This window comes from Trichoderma virens, assembly GCF_000170995.1.
Source record: "Trichoderma virens Gv29-8 chromosome Unknown TRIVIscaffold_91, whole genome shotgun sequence".
NCBI lineage: Eukaryota > Fungi > Ascomycota > Sordariomycetes > Hypocreales > Hypocreaceae > Trichoderma > Trichoderma virens.
This window is the reverse complement of record NW_014013658.1, coordinates 75,780-94,034: the sequence shown is the minus strand read 5'-3', so window position 1 is coordinate 94,034 and position 18,255 is coordinate 75,780. Positions and strand designations below refer to the sequence as shown.

Here is an 18,255-nt window from a genome sequence, read left to right as displayed (position 1 = left end):
GAACAGGTTTCTTCTTACCTCCCAAGTAGAATTGGAGGGTTCAAATGTACAAGACAAGTCAGAATAGCAACGCCACTGCTTGGCTCTTAACAGGCGCATTCGTGAATCAAAATTTTAATATACTGTTTCTTATCTAATATTCATGTACAGCACCCATTTTTGGTGCCCTATTTTGTTCGGATATGCTTCAACTTCTTCGGCGAGTATAGGAAGTTGTTGGCGTATGCCTTGGGTGTAATCTTCCGCGAGTTGGGCTCCTGGACGAAGTACTCGTAGCCCTGCTTCTCTGCGAAATGAATGGCGTCTTCCTTGGACTTAAAGTTGATGTGGGTTCCCTGCACGAAATCTCCCGAGGATTGCCATCCCATCAATGGGTTCTCCCATCGGTGTCCCTTGGGCAGAATATCCCAATCCATTCGCCAGCGCTCACCCCTGAAGTCGCCGGATTGTGTAGCTGGCTTTGCCTCCTTGTAGATGCTATATGATTATATTAGAGGGATAAATCTTTGAGACAAGCAGGCCGGAGAACAAACTAACCGGACTGTCCTTGCCTGGAGTTCGATAGGAGCACCCGAAATTGTGGCGGCTGCGAGAACGTCCTCGGTGGCATCCTGCACACGCTTGGGGACCGGAGTAAATGTGCTGCACACCGTTAGCCTCCGATATCAGCAACAGAGGGGAGAGAATAGCTTCCGTACGAGGTGGCCTTGTCGACAGGTGCGTCGTAGTCGGGCTGGTTGGCGCTGGGCACTGCGGGAACAACGTCGGCAGGCTTGCTCACAGAGCTTTCAAAGCGGCGGGGCATGGAGGCCAAAGCCAGCCGCGGGCGCACGGCATTGCGCAGCAGGCGGGCAGCCGACTGGGTTCTGAGAGACGCCATGGCAAAGAAACTGTGCCTCTCAATTGAAGGAAATTGGTGGTTCGTGACGGCGATGATGGTGGTTTGCGGCCAATGTTCAACTGGCTGCTCAGACGGAGAGCGCTGATTGGTTGGTGCGGAGCGATGTTTTGCCGAGACGAGTGCTTTTCGGCAAGAACCTCTCGGCTGCGAATATGCAAATCCAGCGATTTATCGACGACCTTGCCATTGAGCGCCCATTTGACATTTGACGGCCAGACGCTGTTCATCGCCATCTTTTCGAGTGCCTTTCCTCGCCATCCGACATCATGAGCTTCGTCACTCGCCGAGCGCTTTCCACGCTCATTCCCCCCAAGGTGAGTCTCTTTGGTGGCATGCCAATTTGCCAATGTCCGGTTGCTAATAAAACATGAATAGATTGCCTCCCCCAAGGTATGAGATTACCCCTAATGATATAAAACAACGCCGGATCACGAATGTCGATATTACTCGAAGAGGACGCAATTCAGACGGACAGAAATTTGTGGTTGTGCGAGCAAAGCCTCTGATCAGACGGCGTGCGGGACAATGGAACATTTGGCTAACGAAGGATTCTTGATGCTAGGCAATTGGTGCTGCTCCTGACGCTCTGCGCATGCAGCGTGTCGTGAGCTTCTACGAGAAGCTTCCCCGGGGTGCCGCCCCCGAGATCAAGGGCAAGGGTCTTCTCGGACGCTACCAGGCCAAGTACTTCGGCAAGAACGCCTCTGCTCAGCGTACGATATGACCCAAATCAACGTCTCAGATGTGGAATACATGCTAACTCACCTCGGTCTTGTAGCTATCGTTCACGCCCTGCTCTTCCTCATCGGCATCGGTTACGCTCAGAACTACTACTTCCACCTGCGTACGTATCTCTGGCTGTTTGCTGCACTCAATATTCATTGGCTAACGCCCTGTACAGGTCACCACAAGAACAATGCCCACTAAAGTACTATGGATGGTTTGTTGATGCCACTCTCCAAAATGAAGAGTGGCTATGTAAATAGACTCTAGAACGGTGCTGTGTTATACCCACGCCCGGACTTCCTTATGTACTATCAGACACGCATTGAAATATCTGTTCCTCTCCTACCTGATGATGTTGAAGTGATGCATAATATCTTTTTCATCTTCCTGAGCGGTTCATATATTCTCTTGCCTCTTATCCTGTTACTGGACCAAGGTACAAGGGGCGCTTTGGGAGGTTATGGAAGATGCATAAGTATGCGGAAAGATGATTCTCTAATGAAAACTAACCACTTCTAATTAATATCTAACCTTGTAATATACTGCCAACAACTACAAGTCTCTAGCAAGTGTGACTAGTGCTTTAAACCCATTCTCAGCCAGCGGGATCGAATCATCCTGAGCCTGATCGGCCGTCCCATGAGTCACTTCATAGGAGACCTGCTGACGCTGACTGCCTAGCTGACAGCAGCATGAATAAACGGCGATTGGAAATAGGATATCCTTGCTTCGCTTTGGCTGGCAAGATGCCACGACACTCGCCTAGAACTCGACAGCAATTGGTGCTTCCAATCCGTTGCATGGATGTTATTCAGCCCTGATGTACCTATTAGCAATAGACTGACCTTAGCCATCGATCGCCTTGTTTCTGGGGCATGCGTGCAAAAGTCACAGACACTGTGCAAAGGTCTAAACGCCCCCAAAAGCAGCTGCCACAGCCCCCAATAGGCGCCTAAACAATAGGCGGGCTTAGCCCGTTGTGGTTGCGTGCGGCTGTTCACAGTGGCAGTGACGCACGGGCCCCTAATCAGGCGGAACTTTCCCACTCAGCGCTAGGCCATAACCAAGTGTGCAGCTTCGAAAATCAGTCGCTTCCACCTCACCAGCACGATTGCAGACACATCGCAGCCTCTCTCAATCCCGGCGACTGATCTGACGACTCCTTCCATCGACACCGACCCTCATTGCGAGGCCCTGGAAGAGAGGATTTTACCCCGAAGCCTCCGCTGCACCCCGCGCCATCTTCGCCTATTCTCCGATATTGCCAGCTTGTTGCATCTCGCGATTCCATCTCCCCCTCCTCCTCTTCTCCTCCACCCGTGTCGACACCACGCTGCAGGCTTGCTTTTGAGTGTTGCTTAAGGCAAACAAGCGCACTGTCAAGCCCCCTCCCTAGACGAACATCTCGAGAGGCGATTTGGTTTTGGATTTGGTTTCTGGCGAGAGTTCGCATCTTACGGCTCCCACCGGCGCACACCTGCCACCACGACGGATGATGGCCACTGAGCCCTCCACCGACAACTCAGCTGATGTGTTTGCCTCGACTGAACCGCAATCTGTGAGGCGCCTCCTCTCCTGTTCTCCTGCAAGCCGCACGACGTCTCTGCAGTGGCGTCAGTGCGGGCATGCTTCTCAGCCCCCCCCCCCCCCCCATGGGTGTAACTTGACCTTGTGTGCTCTGAGATGTGCTAACGTGATGCTCTCTTTGAGTCGCAGGCGTCCGACTCTCAACATGGCGAATTAGTTCCCCCAGCTGTAAACGGCGGCTCCCCACTCCCTGAAGACATCGCAAACAAGCGCATCTTGAGTGTCGAGGACCAGATCAATTCCGCCGATGTTAGTGTGAGCGGGGGGTCAGATACTGAGGCCTCGCGCGCAAAAGATGGCGACAAGGGACAGGGCCGCGCTGGATCCTCAGCAAAGAAGCCTGCAACGTTCAAGGCCGTTTCTGTCAATAAGACATTTCTAGCTTCCAAGGCGAACCCCAGCGTCTCGTCCAAGACAACCGACAAGCCAGCTACGGGCTCGAGTACCCCGCCGACCGGCTCCGCCACCTTGTCCATATCACGACCGCGTTTGGTTGCAAAGTCTGGGAGCGGTACTGGCACCTCGTCTCCGCGGTTCTCGTCACTAGCAAATGGTGGCAAACCTGCTGCTGCACCCGATCCGAATGCTGTGTGGAATAAGAATAGGCGTAGGTGAACCGATGTTGTTTGAGGAGGCTTTCTTTGAACTAACTTCATACTTGTTTCTTATAGCTACGCCTGTCCCAGAACCCAAGAAATTTACGGACGAAGAGCTCAAAAAGTATGGAATTCATATGGCTAGTCGCCTGAACGAAGACGATACTCAAGGGCAGAATAAGTGGGCGGACATCGACGACGATGACGATGACTGGGCACCCGAGGCCATCACCTGGGGAGATGGCACCAAGACAACTCTTCCTCACCCCGATGAGACGTCAGCACGAGCAGCAGATCGTACGCCAGATGTTATCAAAAGTGCCACCCAAGACAAGCCATCTTCTCCCGCACCACCAGGCGCAACGAGCACACCAGTGCCGAAATCGGGTGGCCTTCCGTCTGGGAAAGGGTTGGTTCTCAAGAGCGCTGCCCAAGAGAAGCCAGTTCTCGTTGCCAAACCTCCAGCACCACCTGCGCCTGCTAAGTCACCATGGGCTACTTTACCGCCTGTTGCAAAAACATCACCTGGAGCCATAGAGTCTTCATATCCGCCTCGCGGCGCTCTAAGAGAGTCATCGTTCGCCAGCAACATGGGCCCTCCGCCGCCCCGAGACATGGCAGTGGATGATTATTCACGCTCGACTTGGAGAGATAGGTCATCTTACGGAAATAAGGAGCTCTTCAACTCTCGGTCCGGGCGATATGAGCCAGTTCCCGATCGACGGCCGTCAATGCGATCTGATTCTCAGACTAGGTATCCAGCCTTACTACAGCGTGCACCTCCACAAGACCACCCAGCCGAACCTTCTGCCGCGTTTCAAACTAGTCGTACCGCCCAGGAAGGGCCATTCGGGCGCCGTCGCGGCTCTTCAAACGTCAGCGGCGGCAGTGGATCATATTTACAGCGTTTGAACAAGGGAAGCGATGGCTCTATACCACCACCACCGCCGGAGTTTCTCAATATCCGGAGAGGTTCCCTAACAGGTTCCGTCCTAGAAAGTCCAGTTTCTCCCGTGGCAGGGTCTGTGATGAGTCAGGGACAATCGAGACACCAGCCGTTGCCCTCTCCTGGAACCACTTATGCCGCTCCTCATCATGGAAACTCACATCTTGAGCACAATCCAGCTCCTCCCTCTCATCAGCTTGAGGATGACCTTGAATACCAGAAAAAACTGATGCGTGAAGGTATCGAATCAGCTAGAAAACGGAGGCAAGAGGAAGAGGCCCGCGAGGAGGCCGCACGCCGAGAGCGTATACAAAAGAAACTAGAAGCGATGGGACCTCCCCCTGAAAAGAAGAGCGACGCGAAAGAGACATCCAGGGATCACGGAGCGAAGCCAACGCCAAGCCAGCAACCGGCTCTCAGTGAGCAAACAGATGCATCCACTGCAAAGGCAAACCCAAATCAGACAGATTCGGGTAAGGATGACGCAGCCGCTATACCCCATATTGAGAAGCCCGGGTTAAGCCACAAAGATATCCCACCACAGGCAAACATCGCCCCGCCGCCTGGGCCGACAACTAGGCGGCTATCTCACAGTCAAGACGCAGAACCTACCGGCGCCACCTGGGGTAGCCGGCCAGACCGATTCTCTTCGTGGGTTGCTGGGACGCCACGGAATGTTTGGAGCTCGCCAGACAACGACAGCGGACTTGGAAATGGGACGTTCAACCCTCACCTTGGCCGTGTATCTGGCGCGTCCACTCAGCCGACTTCAACCAACAATGCCCCTGCCCCCATTGCCCCCCCAACTACAGCTCAACCTCCTCACAACCGAAACCAAGTCCCCGCTCCCATCGGTTCGCGTGCCACACGATATGGAAACCTGGGAACAGAGCTTGCGAATAAATGGGTGACAGCCGTGGCTGAAAACGACAAGAGGATGAGTGCAGCGAAGTTGGCTGAACGAACAGCGCGTGAACGTCAGCTAGCCGAACGTGGAGTCTCTGTAGAGGATGCCCAGCCAGTAATCAAAGATACATGGCGCCCTGTTCACATCCCTGGTGATGGTACCAGGCGCGCCGTAAGTTCCAGTGAGGTTCCGTCAAATACCACGGACGATTCTATTGCGGGTGGCCAACCTGCAGTTCTTGGAAATGGGGCCAGCAGCTCTGTCTTGCCTCCAAACGGCCCGACAACAACTCCCCAGTCGCGGCCCTCTCGATTCTTCCCCGCTCGAGATGTTCGAACTGAGACAGGCATGGTTGAGCCAATCCGACCCTCTTCACCATCTCCTCCTCCGCCAACCATGGAAGGCCACCCAGCATACGAGGGAGACATTTCACGCCCACATGTCTCATTACCGAAGCCGCAGCCAGTAGTCAAGCTGCCTCCTAATATGGTCGCTGCTCAAGGACTACAACCTAAAGCTAGCAACCCATGGGTTAATCGGGCGTCAGGAAGAGAAATATCACGCGCCCCCGTCCCTCATGCTTATTCCGCGCGGCGTGTCTCCGAGACGTCGCAGGAAAATTGGCAAGATAAAATCAATACTCTTCTCAATAGTGGCAAAGCATCTCCGCCGAAACATATGGGAGTAGATCCTGCCAGTAGGAATGCATTGGATCATACGACCAACCAGCACTCTACAACCGTATCTCTACCTGTTGTGACAGTACAGCACTCTACAGCCGCTTCCCTGCCTGTTGTGACAGCACCACGCTCGGCGGATAGCTCTTTAACACTGATTTCCAAGCCCATGGCGGAAGAATGCTTCGAAGAACAGGAAATGGGCTCTCTGCCACGGATTAGACTTCCGCACAAGGCACCAGAAGCAGCATGGCAACCCGCTTCGAGCATAAAGCCAATGCCTAAGAGGTTCTTCGTACAGCCGTCTGTTGGAGAGCCATACTTTTTCGCGGCGGAAGTCGTTGGCGGCGCCAATGCTGTGAGAATTCACTTTCCAGGGATGAGCGAGCCTAGGATGGCCACCTTCCCCCTTTCTGCAGCAAGAGGCGGACGAGGAACCCATCGGCCGTCGTCGCGACACCGAGGCGGTGGTCACGGACCTCGTGGAGGTGGAGGAGGAAGTGGTAACGGCAATGGCGGCGGCAAAAGGGAATTCTCTAATAGCTACGGAGATGCTGCGAGTCAAAGCAGCACTGGCCGTGGCAGCCGTGGCGGATATCGTGGTCGCGGATCTGACAATTGGAGTCGATTTTCACAGCCTCGTGAGCAGGGTTCATCATCTGCTTAGCTGAGCTCCTCGAAAACACCTTCAACAATCTTGTTGGGATGCCCGGGAAGAAGGGGTCACGGCCGGCTCCTTACGTACCGGCAACATACAAACACCAGGGATTTTTATTTTTGTTTTCCCCCTTTGACCTCAACTCAAAGAGGTATTGATACGATAGCTTCTGATTTCTCGCTATTCTGGAATGGAGATGAGGGTTGACTTGTCCACTGTCTAGTCGTCTCTGCGTACATTGAATCCGATCGTGTCGGATTGCTCAGAGGCTTGTATGTACACCTTAAACGCGTTGTGATAGCACATGGTTTCTTAATGGTACCACCCAGTCAGTGTCCCTAGAGACATTGCAAAAAGGAAAGGGGAAAGGGGAAGGAAAAGGGAAGAAGAAGAAAAGACGACTGTTCCTACTGCGAAGGGTCGCTCGTCTGCAATTTGGCTCATCTATCCGAGTCAGATTCTCATTTTTTGTGTTTGCTGTCTCTGCCTACCTACCTACCTACCACCACCTATCAGTTCCTCCCGATGCAAAAAGGACATTTGTCTGCAGGGGCACAAAGGGATGGGAAATTCTAAAAGAGAAAAACAAAATTCTACTTATATCTTCACGTTCGTAGTGCAGTTCTGCAAATCCCATGATGGCAGCCCTCCCACCCCTGATTTGGTATTTAGTCTCTTGCGCCACTGGCTGGACTTTGAGATAAACAAGCTGTACGAGTACATATATGAATCGTCGGGGTCCTCTAGCTACTTAATGAAGTGATGGACGCGGTCTTGAAAGATTCTGGTATTTGCAGGGCCTGGACACGGGTCCCTTTCAAAAAGGAAAAATGGCTGGGAAACAGGCTACTCGTTTACATATGCCATGAAGTAGTGCAGTAGTATTGTACAGAAACATAACAAATGTTTTGATTTTGCTCATTACAAATACCTCTCCCCCTTTCTCTCTCTCTCTCTCTATGCACTACAGTGCGTGGTTTGATGTTTTCAATGATCCAATATGATCTTTCCAGATATCGTTATTTTAATGCACCCCTTCCAACATCCTTTTGACAAGTGCTTGTTTGTTTTTATATATCCGTTCAACTCCAAACTCCCTTCATGCTCGTTATATCATCGCATTACTATTTCCCGTCCCCTCCTGCCGTAGGTCATATTACCTCCATGTGGTAAGTCTAAACAACTGGTTGAAACGTTATTGTATAAGACAGAAGGAGAGCTGCCATCTTATGGCCAAATAAACAACGGAGATTCTGTCGTCCAGGTTTACATCTCTTCGATGGCACAGTTGGGATGCAGAACGTAGACAACATTCATAGGCGTTGAGGGACCTGCGCCCTCGGTGAGACCTTCGCCCCTGAGCGCCATGAAGATTTTTTCCTATTAGAGAGATTCCCGTTAGATTGCATGCTCATCTCACAAGGGGGTGATATGTAATTGGTAGCCAAATGGGCGACTGAGGAACTTACCTTGACCATCTTTTTCAGAACCATGTTCGCCAGAGTCTTCTCCCTGTGGTAGTCCTCTTCTCCATCCATCTCCGCCTCTTTCTGCTCCAGATACCAGTTGATCAGGACGCTGCCATCGACGCCATCACCGGTGCCAGCCTCATCCTCGCTGATCCTCTGGACAAACATGTTCACCATTTGGATGTACGTGTCGTACGTGATGGTGTGCTTCTTCCTGGGCGCAGCTTGTGATGCTTCATCCTGGCCCTCTGCCATTGCCGCGTCGCCTTCGTGATCCTCTGCAGGGGTAACTCCAAGAGCCGCATCCGCAGCACGGAGTAGCGTTTCGCTGTCTTCCTGAGTATCATCTGTCTCTTCCATCTCAATATCATCGTGCTCAACAGAGATGATACTTTGACGCAGGAGGTTGTAGGCCTCAATGACGAATTCGGGGGAAATTTCTTCAACACAGTTGACTTTGGCAATAGCTTCGGACAGACGAATCATACTCTCTAGTTGACGAACAGTAATTCGGTAAGAGTTCTTTCCGGCGCCACCCTGGGCATCATCGGCTCGGAGCTCCTTGTACTTCTCAACAAGGGTTTCCCTCGCCTCATCCGTGAATTCGGGCCGGAATGTCTTCGCAAAGCGGATATACCGCTGGAGCTGCTCCGTGCTAAATTCTGGAGTAATGGCCTCGTCACGGTGCTGGTGAACCCTGACGATATGCTCGGAAAGGTGGCGATCGAACTGCTCAGAGCACTCATCCAGAACGACAAAGAACAAGTCGAAACGAGACATGATGGGTGCGGACATGTTGATGTTGGCGCGGAGAGTGGTTTTTCGGTTGTAGCGGCCTCCAACTGGATTGGCCGCAGCCAAGATACTTGTGCGCGCATTGAGCGTTGCTTGGATGCCGGCCTTTGCAATCGAGATTGTCTGCTGCTCCATAGCTTCGTGAATAGCAACCTGATCAGCAATATCCATCTTGTCGAACTCGTCAATGGCGCAGATTCCATTGTCAGCAAGCATGAGTGCACCGGCCTCAATGGTAAACTCTCCAGTCTCCTCATCCTTGACTACAGCGGCCGTTAAACCAGCAGCAGACGAAGCTTTGCCACTGGTGTACACTGCACGTGGCGCAAAGGAGCACACATATTTGAGGAACTGAGACTTGGACGTCGAAGGATCTCCAACGACACAAATGTTGATGTCACCTCTCAACTGCATCCCTTCAGCCGTGGTCTTGCTGACACCAGACATGAGCTGTAGGAGGATACCCTTTTTGACCACTTCGTGTCCATATACCGTCGGCGCAATAGAATTGACCAGTCGAGAATAGATATGATCACCGTGGACCATGGCTCGCAAGTCCTCAATCTCGGACCTGTTCATGGATGCCAGGACGGCAGCCTGAGCCTCTTCGACGGATTCAGCACCCTCGGAGACGGTGGCGTGATTCTGAGTAAGAGCATTAACGACGTCGATGGTACCACTAGCAGCAGATTGACCAGTGGCGCTGGTATCTGGCGCAACCATGCACGCAAGGAATGCTAAGCGGTAGGTCAGATCTCGAACTCCGAGAGCCTTGAGACCTGAGATGCCGTTGCCACCAACGTCGGCTCCACGGGGAGCGCCGCGGTCGTCACGAACCGCCGTGGGCCGCAAGCCAGGAAGACCGAGCTGGCTGACATCGGGTACCACAATCAGAGCACCAGTAAAAATGCACTTTTCTCCCGCCTTGGCACGATCGACAATCTCGCCTCTCAGGATGACATCCATGGTACGAGGCATACTGCCCGTGGGAATCTCAGAGCTGTTTTCCTGGATGCGAACCTTTTGCCAGTCGACAAAGGTGCTATGCCGAATATCCAGTTGCCACGAGACACGATTTTGACAAGTCTGGTTGGGGCATTGGGTTGGCTCAGTGTATCGAAAAGTTTGCTCGACATTAGGGACGACGGCACGACAGGCCTCGCAGACAAATGTGGCCAAAGATAACTCAGGCCGAACTTCTGAGGTTCTCGTAACAGTGCCGGAAATCGAGAGCAGCTGACCAATGTTGGCGGCTCTCAGGGCTCGAATACGCGAGACAAGAGGAAGGTTGTAAAACGCAATGGAAAACAGTTTGTCTGTTTGCTGATGTTCGTTCTTCCTCTGGGACAAGTCGCTTTGTGTTCCTGAACCGTACTGGCTGGCCCCAGAAGTGCTCAGCTTGCTGGATGCGGTGGCTTGTCGATGCTCGCGGAAATATTGTGACTCGTATTTCGCAATCATGTTATGTAATGCGGTAGTGAGGAAGGGGAGGAAGCGGTAGTACTGGCGGATGATGCCGTCTGCCAGACTGCCATTCTCCCAAGAGGCCAGATGCTTGTAATCGACGTAGAAGGTTGAGAGCTGGTATGTTTTCATACCCCTGATCTGGGCGATGTAGTACTTGTTCGTTGTGACAGCACTCGAGGGCGGTGCACCCGATGAAAGAGGAGCTTCGGCAAAGCTGAAAAACAACCACATCGGTTAATCAGACATCAATGCATGCATGGGCAGCTCAAAGATGCACTCACTTTTCAATGAAGCCCTCAAAGTGCTCCTGGACTAGCATTCCGATGCGGTCCTCCACCTTGGGAATGCTGGCGGCATCGGGGATGCGCGAGCTGCGAGGAAGCTGGTCGTCGGCAAATCCATCAGCATCGCCATAGTCGTCTCGAGGAGTTCCCATGTTCTCTGATGGGGGACCGCGCGGACGAGCTGATGACGACGAGGGGAAACCTCCAGGCCGCCTCTGCGGGGCCAAGCCGTCCGACATCATGAAGTTGGAATCGCCGGGGGTAGCCATTGGAGCTTATAGCGATGTAATGGCCTAGAGAATCTGCAGTGAGGTCGTGGGGATATGCATCAGCCGGGGCACTGCAAAGCTGAGGCAGCAGAGGTCGCTATGCAGAAAGGATTATCGTACCCAAATTTGGAGTTTGAGGTGGGTTGGGCTTAGAGGGGAACAACGCGTGGGGAGCGCGTTTGGTGGTTTCCATTTTAGGGCTAGCGCGACGCGAGATTTTAATTGATTGCATTATATGGTGTACTTGGTACAGTAAGTACCTGACCCTTCAACTATCTGCTATACTACTAACCTATTAACCTCTATAGACTCCGAGTAGGTATTACATAGTACCGAGATTGCTGTTACTCAATGAGTTTCCTGATTCTCATGTCATCTCCTGGGAGAAAATATCATCCATCATCCATTGTTATTACTGATCCCAAAAAGGACATAATACATTATTCGTCTTTTCTTGTTCTGCCCTTGCATGTGCTCTAAGAGGCGTCTAGGGAATGTAAAGTCGAGTTGTAGGTTGAAATGAGCTTGCTAGGGAAAGTTTGGCGAATGTCGTTTGTGTCAGGAATAGCATTGCCAGCTTGACAATTCTCCTTAAGAGAAAACCCACTCATGATAGTATTAGTATTTTCAAAGTCAATCACGACGATGACGACGTCAGATAGACTATATGGCCCTGAAGAGCAGTCACTGAGACCAAGGGCCTCAAGCAATAGATCAAACCCATGGCTCGAAATAACTGGCGTTTCCAGATACATTGTCTCTGCCATCTCATAGGCTAGTTTGATGGCTGATGTACTGGCCGATGAAGGGCTTAAGGTAGGTGCGCTTGCCCAGGGGAACACCCTCCTTGCCCAGAATGTTGTAGGCGGTGGAGAGGTGGAAGAAGAGGCTAGGCAGAACATAGCCGTTGACGTAGTTAACGCCGGTCATCTTGAAGGTTCCGGCAGAGCCCATTCCGACGCTGACGAGCTCGTTCTGGCGCTGGTTGATGATGTCCTTGTCGGCAGTGGCCAGGATCTCCTGGGCCTTCTCAATGCGAGCGTAGCAGTCGGCAAAGGTTTTAACCTCGCCCTCCCAGACGTGGGGTTCAACACCAGTCAGGCGGGCGACGATTTTAGTTGAAGTATCGGTGACTATTATAACCTGGAAGACCAGAGGAAGCATGTCGGGGTGGATACGGGCGGTGAAGAGGTAAGCTGCGTAGGGCGCAGCCTCAGCCAGCTTGAGGATGTTGGCGAGAGACTTGAGGGCGTTCTCGGCCAGGGGGATGGAGGCGTCGTAGAGAGAGTAGCTCATCTTGGAGGATGTGATTGGTGGTTTAGAATAGTTTAGAAGAGGAGGATGGAGGATAGAGGACGGGACGAGGTAATTGGCAACTTGGATCTCGCTATTTAAGAGAGGGAACGGCCTTGGGTGTCTGTAAGGAAAGCTGCTGTGCTGGCTGATCTCGTTTGACCACCTAGATCGACCAAGATCGGCTAAAGTATATCACGGACCTTATGCCTGCGGCGCTGCGACATGTGGCACTTTAGCTTTTGCTGAAGTTTCTTGAATCCTGCTGGATGTGATAACAGCTTGTAGGCAGATTGATGGCTTGGACATAAAGCCAAAAGCCAGGCCAAAGCAAGCCAAGCAAAGCAAGCTGGAGCGCCTTTGTATTTGATGAGTTGGGCATTTGCGTCGCTTCTCGTTGAAGGCGCCCTCGTCGTAAGCTCCCCCATTTTCCCACTTCTTTTTATCTAATTTCTTTTTTTCTCTCTTCGTCACCTCATACTCCTCTTTCTATGTACTAATATATATGTGTGTATGTATATTGGTGTATCATAAACAGCTGGGATGTCGTCCAACGATCTTCAACTTTTGACTGCCGCACTTGGGAGTTACCATGTACGGAACAGTCTTTAGCTGTTTTTAGTTTAGCGTCATGAAGCGCGCTAGGATCGCAGCTTAAGATCTCTGATTAGATAACGAATTAATTAAGCTATAGCGCGTCCTACTCTCTGGATGACGCGAATAGAGTTACTCATCCAGTTGTTGCAAATTGTTGCTGACAGTGCCTTTTCTTCAACGCGATTCCCATACAAGACTCAATTGACAAATCACAATGGCTCAACCGCCAATGCTCGAAATTCGCAAGGATGAAGCTGCTCCAAGCGAAGGTGTTGTGAACCTGCTTCCCTGCCGCGTCCAGCACACTGGTTCTCTTGGACCATCATCAGCTTACTGGAATCCCAGCACAGACGAGAGTGAGTATGATGAATCTGCAAGCATTAGTTATGACCACGATTCTGATATTTCTCTTGTTTCAAGATGACACTAGGACGGCCTATCTTCGAGGCAGGAGGCTTCAGGGAAAGACCGCGAAATTGCCTGCAAATTATCGAGGCCTTGTTCTTCAGCGAAAGGACGACGAGCAAAACGATACCGAGCAACCGGAAGTCATCGTGATAGGAGAAGGCGGAGATGAAGGCTCGGCTCCCAGACTGGGAGCGATGCACGCCGTGACTGAATTTGATAAAATGGTTGTATGGTCGCATGACGCAGTTACCGATGCTTCGGTCGACCCCTACCTAAGAAGCGTCGAGGAGTGGCTCAAAGTGTCGGATAGTGTAGGTCGGCATGCGATCACACGCAAAGATACAATGGGCTGATGCAGATTTCACAGATACATTCTTATGACTCCGCGGATAACGGAGAGTCGAAATGAAGAGCGAGATGAGATTTGGCGGGAGACGGGCTATTGAATCATGCCAAACGATTATTATATGATACCCACGTTCAAAGCATCACGAGACATCAAGACATGAACTAGAAGCACCCAAGTCTTTTCTTCGTCTTTTCTTTTCTTGTTCTGTCAATAGCTGATCGACGAGTGGTTGCTTATAAGAGTGACTTCCTGATACTTCTCAAAGTATGGCCAGTTGCAATGCAGGATGATTAAGAAGAAAAGGAGCGCTCTCCTTCAGATTGAGATGAATACTACCTGAGATATAGAAAAGGGGAAAGGGAGAGCAGGCAAAGATGAAAGGAGAAGGATCATGATATACTCCGTACACTAGTTGAGATTTATCGCCGAGTTAGAGTCTTCACCTCCAAGTTAATCACGAACGGTGAAACCAACGCGTATGTGTGCGGGGATACTAGAAACTAGAGACGAATGGATGATATCGTGTTGCTACTACTTGCTCTGATTGCTGCACATTTTACTCAGATCCAACGACATACCAAAATAGTTTACTCTATTACTAGGCCGGAAGGGTATTCTAAACATCCAAAGTGTGCATCACTTGAAGTGGTGCGAAAATACGGCCTTCATCAGCCTGATCCCCCCTCGGGAGTTACACTCTATCCATCGCTCTGACTCTAGGTTATCAGCTATCAATATATGAGTTATAAAATATGCAAAAAGTAGAAAATGTTGGTGGCCATTATGCAAACGCCCAGACTCCGAAGGCAAAACTTCTAAGGCAGTTACTGTTCTGTCCGCCTTGATCTACTTATAAAGTATCCCAATAGGACAGAAAAGAAATCCAAGTATTTCGTAGGGATACGAGAGAAGAAGGAGGTATACTACTTCGGATCTTCCGTACCTCTGGTCTAACCAACTGTAGCATTTTTTTTGTCTATACTGCAGAGATGGCTTTTTCATCAAAAAGGTCAGCGGCCCAATCGTCATAGTCGCATAGATCCGATGAATGGAAATGTATTGCAGGGTTCAAATGAGCCTGGTTTTCCATCACGCCTTCTTCTTGCTCTTCTTTTTCGAACGAGACGTGCCGGTGCTTGCAGGCTGCTTTGGAGCGAATCGGTTGACATGATCCATATCAAAACCTGACTTGTGCTTCCGAAATAGAAGCATAGTAGCCCTGGCATCTTCAGTACTCGAGTGTGGTCCACTTTGAATTTCGAGGCCGAGAATTTCCCTGGCGAGATTCTTCAGTGCAGGCTTCCTCCCATGGCCGTACTTTTTGAAGGCCGGGTATTTGGCGGTATCGCGTATATTCCTTGGAGAGTGGCTGAGTTTGAGAGCATCCAAGTCATGCTTGATATCGTGACCAATGAGGATTCTGTCTTTCAAAATGTCGTTGACTTCTTTTTGAACTTCATCGAAATCTCTTGCAAATCTCATTTCTTTTTGAGAGATTCCACTGACTGCTGTTCTCCAATTGGTGACACGCTCTTTCGGCTTCACATATGAATCGTAGACTTGCCGCCCATGAAAGTCGACAATGCTGATTCGAGCCAGTGCTGATTCATGTCCGCCAGGACCAACTCCTACCATCTCGCAGTCGATGGCAACATACTTTCCAATCTCGAGTCCATTCGTAAGACCATGATTCACCTTGTCTCTCTCAGATGCCAGCATCAACGAATTTCCTTTGACACCTAGGCCATAGGCCTCTGCCAAATCCTCCGCAGAGACTCCATGGTCTTCAGCCCAAATCGCCAAGGATGGTGATGGAGTTTGCTTTGGCTTTTCTGTTGCTGCCGAACTTTGAACACCGCCCATTCTACGAACGGGCGGCTTGTCCTTGCGATTTAGCGGCTTAGATGCCTTGCTCTTGGATGGTTCAAAAGATTTTTTCCGTGTCGAGGATTGTAGCTGCTCTTCAGCCTTTCTCTTGGTTGTGGGTTTGGACGCTGCTTCAGCCTTTAGTTGAGCTTGAAGTTTTTTCCAGTTAGAGGAGAGCTCGGCCATCCTTGCGAACAGGGGCCTAAAAAAACGTCTCATAAAAGAACCTGTCCATGAAGCGCATCATGTGTCAATTATACAGAATGTAAAATAACGGCCTTAGCTATAAGAAGTGCTCTGTAAAAAGATATAAAGAACCTGAGTTTTGTATGAAGCTATATTCTTCAAGTCAGTTGTATGCTTATAACGAGGCACTCTATTTTCACCGCCTTCCAATAAGGGATAAAGCGGCGCTAGAAGCATGTGACGCAGCTGGTAAATCGCCATATTCTGCCACCTTCTAAATCGCATTCTTTGATTTCTACAACTTTCTTCCATCCATCTTTCATCCATTCCAGCCTTTCCATCATGGCTGGCGGCACGCCCCATGGCGAGCCATCCGTGGGTTCCGATACGCCCCGCCAAAAAGGCAAAGCGACACCTGAGACGCTGAAAACAGGTTGCATTGCCTGGGTCGAGAAGGATGGCCAGCCGCGACGAGCCGAAATCCTGAGCATAAAGGAAACAAAGTCGGGGAAGCACTATTACTGCAACTTTGACAACTTCAACAAGCGTTTAGATGAGTGGGTACCGGTTGCGCGAATCGATTTCACCCAGGACGTCGAATGGCCGAACCCCGAGAAAGACAAGCCCAAGGACTCGAAAACCAAAAAGGTCCCATCAAATCAGCCCAAGAAGTCGCAAGTATCGAAGAAAGCGCAGAAGCGACCTGGCAAGCGCGAACAGTCAGTGAATAGCGAAGCCACTACACCGCATCCATGGGCGGGTAAGTCTTGGCTATTTCAATCCCCTACTGGGAATGATTTTTGGCGTTTTCATTTAGTAGTTGAAGTCGTTGACCATATGTATCATTAGCAGACTTTGTAGAATCGCAAGGGCAGCGAAAATCTTCATCGGTTGGACCAGAGGCAGAATCACAAGCAGGAGTCACTTTTGAGGCGAGCGCGACACCTGGCGCAGGAGATGACCTGCTTGCCGATGAGAAGGAAGATGAAGGAAAGAAAGACGAACATGGCTTCAGCCGAGAGGAGGAAATCGAGAAACTGAGGACATCAGGTTCGATGACACAAAATCCGGCCGAAATATCACGAATACGAAACATATCAAAGGTCCAGTTTGGGAAAAACGACCTCTTCCCATGGTACTTTTCACCGTACCCAGAGATTTTTGCGCTAGAGGACGTTATATATATCTGCGAATTCTGCCTCAGCTACTATGGGGATGAATTCGCCTTTACGCGACACCGGAAGAAGTGTACGCTGCAGCATCCACCGGGCAATGAGATCTATCGAGATGATTATGTCTCGTTCTTTGAGATTGATGGACGGCGGCAACGGACCTGGTGTCGTAACCTCTGTCTGTTGTCCAAGATGTTTCTGGACCACAAGACACTTTACTACGACGTGGACCCCTTTTTATTCTATGTCATGACGATGCGAACAGACAAGGGATGCCATATTGTGGGATATTTTTCCAAGGAAAAAGAAAGCGCAGATGCATACAACGTGGCTTGTATTCTGACACTTCCGCAATACCAGCGAAAGGGCTATGGCCGTCTCTTGATTCAGTTTTCATATGAGCTGTCCAAGATTGAAGGCAAATTGGGCTCTCCTGAGAAACCTCTATCCGATCTCGGCCTTCTCAGTTACCGTCAGTATTGGTCTGAGAACATTCTCGACCTACTGCTGGGCTACAATGAACGGGATGAAAAGGTGACGATTGAGGCAATCTCATCGGCGCTGGCGATGACCACACAGGATGTGGAACACACGCTACAGGCCATGAAAATGCAAGTGTATCATAAGAGTGATCACAAAATTGTGATACCTGAGAGACTAATTGAGCAGCGGGAAAAGCAAAAGTTAAAGCGGAAGAGGGTTCTCGATCCTCTCAAGATCCAGTGGAAGCCTCCAGTGTTTACAGCGTCGAGCCGGACGTGGGGTTGGTGATGCGAGTCCTGGAGGCTCACTGGAATTGTTGGAGTTTTGGGTCATACAAGCTACTACAGTACCTATTAAGTTGGTTGAGTGCTCTCCCCTGAAACAATGGAACTCATCCCCTCTTCCTTTATTGTGTTTTTGGTTTATGATTACGATTGATAGATTGGCGATACCCCGACGTAGGATGGACCAATGTATGTACAAATTGCCTCCATAGTATTTAGTAAATAAAGTAAGGCAGTTAAAAATTGCCACCTCAATTATTCTCGGAGCCGGCCATTATATTTACACAAGACCTGTTATGTATTTATTGTTAGTTGGAATTTCTTCTTTTGATTAA

The 18,255-nt window shown here is 50.5% G+C and overlaps 8 protein-coding genes across 8 annotated transcripts; 4 read left to right on the top strand and 4 right to left on the bottom strand.

Moving 5' to 3' along the window:
- Positions 1-81: 81 nt before the first annotated feature.
- On the bottom strand, positions 82-940 carry TRIVIDRAFT_87678 (uncharacterized protein; the record flags this gene model as incomplete). Its single annotated transcript, XM_014094570.1, has 3 exons — positions 82-477; positions 538-642; positions 699-940. 3 exons carry the CDS (start codon positions 878-880, stop codon positions 168-170), a joined length of 597 nt encoding a protein of 198 aa, XP_013950045.1.
- A 145-nt stretch (positions 941-1,085) lies between these two features.
- Positions 1,086-1,956, top strand: TRIVIDRAFT_184287 (uncharacterized protein; the record flags this gene model as incomplete). The annotated part of the gene is made up of 5 exons (XM_014094569.1): positions 1,086-1,215; positions 1,277-1,291; positions 1,464-1,614; positions 1,680-1,745; positions 1,803-1,956. 5 exons carry the CDS (start codon positions 1,168-1,170, stop codon positions 1,826-1,828), a joined length of 306 nt encoding a protein of 101 aa, XP_013950044.1.
- Positions 1,957-3,391: 1,435 nt separating this feature from the next.
- On the top strand, positions 3,392-6,968 carry TRIVIDRAFT_112662 (uncharacterized protein; the record flags this gene model as incomplete). Its single annotated transcript, XM_014094568.1, has 2 exons — positions 3,392-3,821; positions 3,886-6,968. Coding segments are annotated over 2 exons (3,513 nt in total), but the record flags the coding sequence as incomplete, so codon positions are not given.
- A 935-nt stretch (positions 6,969-7,903) lies between these two features.
- TRIVIDRAFT_75027 (uncharacterized protein) lies at positions 7,904-11,361 on the bottom strand (the record flags this gene model as incomplete). The annotated part of the gene is made up of 3 exons (XM_014094567.1): positions 7,904-8,378; positions 8,468-10,943; positions 11,011-11,361. The coding sequence occupies 3 exons, from the start codon at positions 11,280-11,282 to the stop codon at positions 8,265-8,267; spliced, it is 2,862 nt and encodes a 953-aa protein (XP_013950042.1).
- A 689-nt stretch (positions 11,362-12,050) lies between these two features.
- Positions 12,051-12,578, bottom strand: TRIVIDRAFT_39763 (uncharacterized protein; the record flags this gene model as incomplete). The annotated part of the gene is made up of 1 exon (XM_014094566.1): positions 12,051-12,578. One exon carries the CDS (start codon positions 12,576-12,578, stop codon positions 12,051-12,053), a length of 528 nt encoding a protein of 175 aa, XP_013950041.1.
- Positions 12,579-13,386: 808 nt separating this feature from the next.
- On the top strand, positions 13,387-13,989 carry TRIVIDRAFT_227771 (uncharacterized protein; the record flags this gene model as incomplete). Its single annotated transcript, XM_014094565.1, has 3 exons — positions 13,387-13,528; positions 13,593-13,891; positions 13,948-13,989. 3 exons carry the CDS (start codon positions 13,387-13,389, stop codon positions 13,987-13,989), a joined length of 483 nt encoding a protein of 160 aa, XP_013950040.1.
- A 1,029-nt stretch (positions 13,990-15,018) lies between these two features.
- Positions 15,019-15,981, bottom strand: TRIVIDRAFT_56778 (uncharacterized protein; the record flags this gene model as incomplete). Its single annotated transcript, XM_014094564.1, has 1 exon — positions 15,019-15,981. The coding sequence occupies one exon, from the start codon at positions 15,979-15,981 to the stop codon at positions 15,019-15,021; it is 963 nt and encodes a 320-aa protein (XP_013950039.1).
- A 342-nt stretch (positions 15,982-16,323) lies between these two features.
- TRIVIDRAFT_40290 (uncharacterized protein) lies at positions 16,324-17,924 on the top strand (the record flags this gene model as incomplete). Its single annotated transcript, XM_014094563.1, has 2 exons — positions 16,324-16,741; positions 16,834-17,924. The coding sequence occupies 2 exons, from the start codon at positions 16,324-16,326 to the stop codon at positions 17,922-17,924; spliced, it is 1,509 nt and encodes a 502-aa protein (XP_013950038.1).
- Between the last annotated feature and the right edge of the window lie 331 nt (positions 17,925-18,255).